The following is an 8,643-nucleotide window of genomic DNA, read 5'->3' as shown; positions in this document are numbered from 1 at the left end:
GCAGGGGTAGGTAGGTGAGGGGAGAGGAGTAAAGGGATCATTGTTCAATGATATATTATTAATAAAATAGAAAACCAAGGAAAAGCGTCAATGTTTTGCATGGCCTAAAGAGAAGAAAGAAGGGAGATGAAGATGAGGAATTTCACTGTAGACAGACTGAGTCTGAAATAAAAGTAAGAAAGCCAAGTGAAAATGTCTAGCAAGTAGGTAGAGGCCAAGGCCAGATAGATTCAGAAATCATTTACATAAAGTTGATAATCAAGTTTTAAGGAAGGGAAGAAGAACAGAATGGAGTTGAAGATCCTGGTGACTACCTTAGGGGCTGAAAAAACCCAAAATAGAATAGAAAAGCAGCTAGAAAAATTAAGGGAATGTTACCGAAAAAAAAAAAAGTATGAATAAGCTACAAACAACTTTCGACTACAATTCTCTTTTGAGATACACTGCTAAACTGAGGGGTAACAAAAAACTTCCAATGGAAAGCTACTCAGTTTAATTAAGGAAACAACACATGGCTGAAATCCAAGGCAGATCAGAGCCCCCCCACCCCAATTCCTCCCCCCCAAACCTTTTCCAATTCTTCAAAATTCAGTTGGAATCTTAAATATCAAGAATGCAACAATTTCATGCACTTGTGGTAGGCATTAAATAAAAGAAATGGAGAAAATTGTGTTATCAACTCCTGCTTTTCAAGAGAAATTATTGAGAGCAGATATCCAGTTGAGAATCTTCTTCAGGGCAGACATGTAGCTACCTTAGAAAAGCAGCGTGAGTCAGCTCAACCATACACTTCTTGATTATGCAGAAGATATTCTCAGCTTTCGGTTCCTTCCTTCCTTAGTCATTTACCTAGCATTATGCTCTCAAGTCAATTTCCATTTGGTCCACCACCCTACCCTCATTGGTCAACCAAAGAGAGATATGCTCTAAAATTTAAAATTAAAAGACCAAAAAAAAAACCAGACCTAAATAACCCTCACCCAAGTCTCAAAATCTACTTACCTTGAGGCAGATCACTGCCACATGGATCACAGGAATAAGGTGGAGGTAGTGATGGTAAGTTTGAAGTGTCTGTCACCTCAAGAGAAGAAGGAGGAGGAGGTGGTGGTGGAGGAGGTGGAGGTGGTAGAGTGGCAGCCACAGCAGGAATAGGAGCAGCCAGGTATGGATAGGATGCTGAAGCAATCACTAAAAAGGAAACAAAACAAAGTAGCAATGTACAGCTGTAACATCTTATAAGCAGTAGCTCGTCCTCTATTTCTTCTGTGTTCCCAATATGGTCAAGCAACTCTGAGTCTTATGGTTTGACTTAAAAACAAAAACTTAGGGCTTCCCAGGTGGCGCAGTGGTTGAGAGTCCGCCTGCCAATGCAGGGGACATGGGTTCGTGCCCCGGTCCAGGAAGATCCCATATGCCGCGGAGCGGCTGGGCCCGTGAGCCATGGCCGCTGAGCCTGTGCGTCCGGAGGCTGTGCTCCGCAACGGGAGAGGCCACAACAGTGAGAGGCCCGCGTACCGCAAAAAAAAATAGAAGGTAAATTGCACATATTCTTTTAGACATGCCAGTTGAAAAGTAGGAGTTCATTACAAGTTATTTTGAGTTAAGGAAATTACTTGACATTAAAAGGAAAAACAACTGTAAACTACAGAGGCTTGACTACCAAGATTTTGAACATCAGCTAACATGTACATAAATAAATACTACTAAAGCAAAATTTTTACTGAGCTTAATACAAAGTTAAGGATGTTTTCAGCCATCTGCCAAATCACAAGATGTAGAAGCTAATAAGAGAGACTAAATTGCACAGATTACAGATTTAAGCAGTCCTTGAAGGTTTCTACTTGGTAGCATCAGAGGAATATAGAGAACTCTAAATCCTAACAGTTCCGTTTCTAAGGACCTACAGAATCTAAAACAGACAGGCTAGATGAACTATCTTATCCCTTTAACTTTCTATAACTGTTACTATAGTTTAAAAACCACAGTCACTTAGGAGTTTCACAGTTTTTGACATAAGAAATTCAAATACAATTATGTTTAAATATCAATACATTCCTCTATGATGATAAAGGCAGCAATGTGGTTCCAACCTAGTGAATATAAATTATCTCCACATATACATACTATCTTACATAAATTTGTTAAATTTTTTGATACCAACCCTTCAAGTTTAATTGAACATTTTAGCTGACTTAGAAGTTCCAGTACTCAATTTTATCACTGTGTTGCCTGCATTATAATTTTACCCCTGAGAAGTATAGAAAGTTTGGGCTCATTGTTCAATAAAGGTTTAAATTTGGAGTTTTAGAACACTTAGTTTAGTAAAAGAACAGTCCACACAAGCTGAATTTGTTATTCTGGTAATTTAGCAAGAGGAATTTAAGGCCAAGCATTACAAGTAATCCACATTGCTTTCATTCACCAACAAAAATACTAACAACACATTTATTTATAGCCTTTATACAACTACAGGCTAATAGTAATAGGAAATCTAAACCTTAGGGTGATTTAAAACTTGATAACCAACTCTTTTGGGGTGATGAAACTGTTCTCTTGATTGTGGTGGTAGTTACACAATGTTATGCATTGTTAAAACTCATAGAACAGGGCACCAAAAAATAAATTTTACTGTATCTAAATTAAACAGTAAATTTTAAAAATTTGCTCAAATAACTTTCGAGTTTTGGAGTTTTGTCATGCATGTAGAAATCTCCACTTTTACAGTTTTAGAAGAGGATTTAATTTTTAGAACATTTCCAAATGCTCTAAAGATTCATGGATTTGTTTTCTATAAAATAATGGCTTCAACAAAGCCACACTCTTACTCCTTTTAAACTAGCACTCAAATCACACCATTTTTTTCAAAAACAACTGGAATAAGTTCAATTATCTAAAAATAGTAGAATGTGATTACGATTACAAGGTAAAAACCAAATACTAGACATAGAGGTAGCTAAGTAAGTTCTCCTGGGCCTGAGAGAATCAAGCACGGAAGAAATTTGGAGGTTACTTTGAACTCAACTTTTTTTTTTTGATAAATTACATTAAAATTAAGAATTTCTCTTCATCAAAAGGTACCACAGGAAAAATGAAAATATCAACAAAGTGAGAGAAAATATTTACAATACATATAACTGGTAACATATTAGTATCTAGGACAAACCTCCGGTTTCATTTGTCATGATTAACATATTGGGCGCAATAATTCTTTGTTGTGGAGGCTGTTTTAGCATCATCCCTGGCCTCAACTTATTAGATGCCAGTAGCTCTCCCCTGCCAAATTGTAGGACCACTGAAAATGTCTGCAGAAATTGTCAAATGTTTCCTAAGGGGCAAATTCTCCTCCAGCTGAGAATCACAGATCTAAACTAAGTGAAAAATGAAATAAGTCAGACAAAGACAGATACCCTACATCAGGGGTCCCCAACCGGTCGCGGCCTGTTAGGAACCGGGCTACAGCAGGAGGTGAGCAGTGGTCGAGCGAGCGAAGCTTCATCTGCCGCTCCCCATCGCTCCCCATCACTCGCGTTGCCGCCTGAAGCGCCCCCCCACCCTCACCCCCGTCTGTGGAAAAACTGTCTTCCGTGAAACCGGTCCCCGGTGCCAAAAACGTTGGGGGCCAATGCTCTACTCTACATTATCACTTATATGTGGAATCTAAAAAATAAAACAAATGATTATAAAAAAAAAAAGAAACAGATTCAGATATAGAGAACTAGTGGTTGGTTACCAGTGGGGAGTGTGAAGAGGGGCAAAAAAGGGGTAGGGGATTAAGAGATACAAACTACTATGTATAAAATAATCAACAAAGATATATTGTACAGCACAGGGAAATATAGCCATTATTTAGTAATTGAACTCAACTTTTTTTTTTTTTTTTTTTGCGGTACGCGGGCCTCTCACTGTTGTGGCCTCTCCCATTGCGGAGCACAGGCTCCGGACGCACAGGCTCAGCGGCCATGGCTCACGGGCCCAGCCGCTCGGCGGCATGTGGGATCTTCCTGGACCGGGGCGCGAACCCATGTCCCCTGCATCAGCAGGCGGACTCTCAATCACTGCGCCACCAGGGAAGCCCTCAACTTTCTTTTAAAATGCATATTATAATACGTTCCATAAGAAAAAGCTTTTAAAACTTCCAGTTGCTCTAGAGATGCGTGAGCATCTAATTCGCAGACTTAACAGGGCTCTATGGGCTTACCAGGTACAGTTCAAGTGATGGACCCAGAACAATGGAAGCAAACTTTTCTAAAAGTGAATGGAAACCAATGAAATTCATTCAGAAAGCTTATTTCCTTGTCCATGCAGCTGCAGTCTGCTTCAGGACATTTCAGAAGAGAACGTGAATATACATAGTAAGACTCAGCTTCTCTAGAGATCAAAGGGCAGGGCCAGTACTAAAGTGCAGTAAGGTGCAAAATTTAAAGGGCCACCAAATTAAAGCAAAAAAAAAATTCATGATGACTAAAATACCAAAATTATAAAAGATAGGATCTAAGCTTGCACTTGCATGACCACAAGAGTGAGTGCCTCACTCACCTCACCCTAAGCCTGGCCCACAGTTCCTATCTTTTAAAAAAACTTTGATACTTTGTTTATCATGGATTCTTTTTTGCATTAGTTTTGTTTATTTTAATAGTGCATTAAAGTATTATTTATCTTGAGCACTGTGGGGTTTTTTTTGATACTCCCTTAAATTTTGTACCCAGAGCAAGTAAGTCACTAGCTCTGGCCCTGGCAAAAGACTTGGAAACAGTTACCAAAAAACTCAGTTAACAGGATTTAATGCCTATGAAGACAATCATAATAAAAGCAATCATGGCATCTAGTTACCTGGCAGATAGGAAGTGACTTAAAGGAGGACGGGATGGGGCTGCCAGACAGACAAATGAATAACAATGAGAAACTTGAGCTTTATCTAGAGGACAGGAACGACAAAGAGCAACTAAAAAGTAGCCATTACTTATTAGAGTTATAGTTGAGGTTCACAAGTGGCTCAACAAAAAGTAAAATGAAGGCCGTATACATTTTTAGAAGTATCTACAAAAAAACATAAATCTGGCATTTAAAGGGTAATCTTTCAATGATTCTACATAAATGGGGTATTACAATGCTTGATTTCACCTGTCACTTGTTTTTTTAAGCTCAGACATCTGCTGGAAGCAGATAGCCAACATGTTCCCCTACAATTAGCACAAGTAGTAAAACCAGTATCTACATTAACATTTCCAATGAAAAATTTCTGTGGTCATTAATGAACATATATTGCATGTTTTGTTCCAGGCACAGTGGCTAAGTTCTTAATTTTTACATTATAAATAAAACAGATACAGAAAACAAATCAAACGAATTATTTTCAGGTGGACACTATCCAGGTTAAGAAAGAAAACTTTGCCAGCCATTTCAGAAAACTTCCATGCACTCCATCACAATCACCACCCTTACCCCCACCATAATCAACCACTATCCTGACTTTCATAGTAGTCACTTCTTTGTAGTTTTAAGTGTTTTGTCACCCAAATGTGCATCCCTACACAGTTTTTAAAAACTGTATCTTGAACCTCTTTTAATCTATAGGTCCTTTCTCCATCCCTGTCATTTCCTTTCAATTTGTCTTTTGAAGACCCCCTGACCTGTTGAGTTTCCCAGTCTGCATTTTGCTGATTACATGCTCATGGTGCATTTCAATGTGTTCTTGTATTTCCTGCAAATAGGCAGCTAGATCCAGAAGACTAGATCAGACTCAGGATCGATTCCTTTGGTAGTCTATAGGTAATGTCTCACTATCTTTGCAATCTTAGCAGCTACTGCTGTTTAATATGCATCCGTTCAGTAACGACTGCAAAATGATTACATTCTGCCACTTCTTTTTCACTGATTAGAATACTTATAGAAATATTTCCCCTCATCTACTATTTAGTTACCCCGTATTATAGTTCATATAAGAAAGGCAGGATAAATACTTGATTCTTTCACTTTACTGTCCCGTTTTCAAGAACGTAAACTGGTTTCCTAACATCCTCTTAAGACAACCAATTCTTTTTTCAGTTATGTATTCTTTTCAGATTATTTTCCATTATATGTTATTATTAGATATTGATCACAGTTCCCTGTGCTATACAGTAAATCCTTGTTTTTTAATCTATTTTATGTATAGTTGTTTATATATATATAGATAGATAGATAGTTGTTAATCCCAAGGGAACCAATTTTTAAAATATCATCGGAACTTTTAAATATATTTGACATGTTCCAAAATCTATTGCAATTATCATTGTTGAAGCTCAAACTGTTCTATCTTTGGCCAGTGGGAACCTCTTCAAGATGGCTCGTGAGTCCTTTTGACACGACCCCCAGTACCTGTTGATAGCTTCCTTGCTATCTAGCATGACAAGATGATCCAGGCTAATCTTGAACATTTCCTGCCCAGACCTGGAACCAGAAATTTCTCCATAAAGCTCTTTGTTTCTGTTTGAGTGAGAAGCAGCATTTCAACGTCACAAACTGAGTGCTAAAGATACTCATTGTTTCTGGGCCTTTTCAGTGGACAGAGCTAGGAAATACACAAATTTAAAGATAAAATACCTCAAGTTCATACTGATACTTCTAATTCAAATGTGATACCATAAAAGTTTCTCCTTAGCCTTTTTTAGTACATGTGTATTACCTTTCTTCCATACTAAGATCCCAGTTTGCAAGGACACAGAGGGATAAAACTGGAATATCCCATACTCATTTGTTTTAGCCAACATTATAGTCTCTGAATAACAATCTAAGTATCTAGATAAAAGAACCTGATGTGTTTATTGAAAGCATTAAAAAATGCTTGGCACATGGTCTCTCAATTCTCCCATTTTTAAAAATAGCTATACTGTACCTATATTGTTCAAATATAAGGCTTTACATAGTATATCATCAACCTCTCAGCCCTCATTTTGTGCTAAGTATATATTTAATACTTACAATCAGGTCTTAAGCTAATGTCTTTTATTGTTTTGGTGGTCTAAAAGTCAAAATCATTCTCCAATACACTCTGTTCCTCCAATACAACTTCCTGATGGCAGAAATATTCTGTATCTGTGCTGTCCAATACAGTAGCCACTAGCCACGTGTGGCTTTGAGCACCTGGAATGTGGTTAGTGTGACCGAGCAACTGAAGACTTATTTTACTTAACTGTAATTAATTAAAATTTAAAGTGTCATACGTGGCTAGCCATTACCTTACTTGACAGCGTATCTTTATTAGATTCTTCAAGAAGGGCTCATGCAAATAATATTCTCTGAATTCTTATACATTACCCTTTAAGCCTGAATATGTTTGGCTGGATATAAAATCTTTGGTTCACATATCCTCATTATCTTAAACGTTACTCCATTTTCTTGTAGCATGAAGCATTGCTGTCAAAGTTTGACGATTATCGTTTTATTTCCTTTATACTCCATAGGCTCTTTTTCTTTAAAGCCCAGTTGTTTTACTAGAATATCCTGGTGTTGGTTGCTCTGGCTCAATATTCTGCAGAGCACTGTTTCAGTATGTAGTTTTAAAGTTTTTTAATTTCAGGAAATTTTTCTGAATTATAGTTTTTAGTATTTATTCTTTTCCCTTACTTTGGTTTTCTTCTTTAGGAACTTCTATCAGTGTTGGATATCCTTTGCCTAACTTCAATATGTCACTTTTGAATCTTTCTCTTCGTTTTTTTTCATTTTAGATTTCCCCCCTTTCTTACATCTTTCTCTTAAAGCATTATCTGTTGTACATACTTGGTCATGTTCTTTATAGTTTAGTCTTCATTACCGAAATGACTTTCTTCCATTTCTAATGCTTTCCTGAGTTCTGTCACCTCATCCGACTTTTTCTAATCCTGATTTGTTATTTTTTAACATTTTGTGTTATTTTATTAATGTCTTTACCTCATTTTGAAATAGCTGTTGGTTTAGTTTAAGTTCTGTTTAGTGTGCACATTCTGACATGCTTTTACTGTCTAACAGGGATACTATTCTGTTTTCCTCTTAAAACACCTTTGTATGCAACCTTAGTGCTTTTCTTTCATTCATTTTTTTTAACATCTTTATTGGAGCAGAATTTCTTTACAATGGTGTGTTAGTTTCTGCTTTATAACAAAGTGAATCAGCTATACATATACATTCATTTTTATGTGAAATTATTTTTTATGAACTCTAGAACGAGACGAAATACAAGAAAGCTTTTCTAACTTCTTAGGGATCTCTATTGTTTTTGTAGTGTTTAAAAACATGACTGCTTTCTAGGATTCCTTGGCTCTGTTCTCTCAGCTTTAGTCTGGACCTGCTCTTTCCCTATCCTCATCAACTTTGATTCCACTCCCAGCAGTTTCTACCCAGTGAGGAATATTATCCTAAAAGGTAGCCCTGCCAGGTCAGTTTTCAGAGTTCTTAGGGGCAAAACTGTTCCAAGTCCTTTAGTCCCTTTACCATGTACCCAAAGCACTCACCTAGTATTGGAGAGGTCAAATCCCTTCCCAGTCTTAGCTGTTCCTTCCAAATTGGCTGCCCCACTGTCCAGTGAATTCTTATTAGTTCTTTTGGGGTTCTTCTGTTCTCAGGTCCATCAGACAACATCCCCGATGCTTCCGTCTTATTGCTCCCACATTGACCCTGACAGCATGC

The 8,643-nt window shown here is 37.4% G+C and overlaps 1 protein-coding gene across 1 annotated transcript in view; it reads right to left on the bottom strand.

The window, feature by feature from the left end:
• Positions 1 to 819: 819 nt before the first annotated feature.
• ALG13 (ALG13 UDP-N-acetylglucosaminyltransferase subunit) overlaps positions 820 to 8,643 on the bottom strand; it is a 56,376-nt gene continuing 48,552 nt past the window's right edge. The window contains 1 exon segment of the mRNA XM_029240215.1: positions 820 to 1,188. Within this exon segment, the coding sequence (XP_029096048.1) occupies positions 995 to 1,188 (194 nt within the window). The 3' untranslated portion in view covers positions 820 to 994.

Source organism: Monodon monoceros, unplaced genomic scaffold (assembly GCF_005190385.1).
Source record: "Monodon monoceros isolate NGI ecotype Baffin Bay Population unplaced genomic scaffold, NGI_Narwhal_1 Super_Scaffold_22, whole genome shotgun sequence".
NCBI lineage: Eukaryota > Metazoa > Chordata > Mammalia > Artiodactyla > Monodontidae > Monodon > Monodon monoceros.
This window is presented reverse-complemented; position numbering and strand designations above follow the sequence as displayed.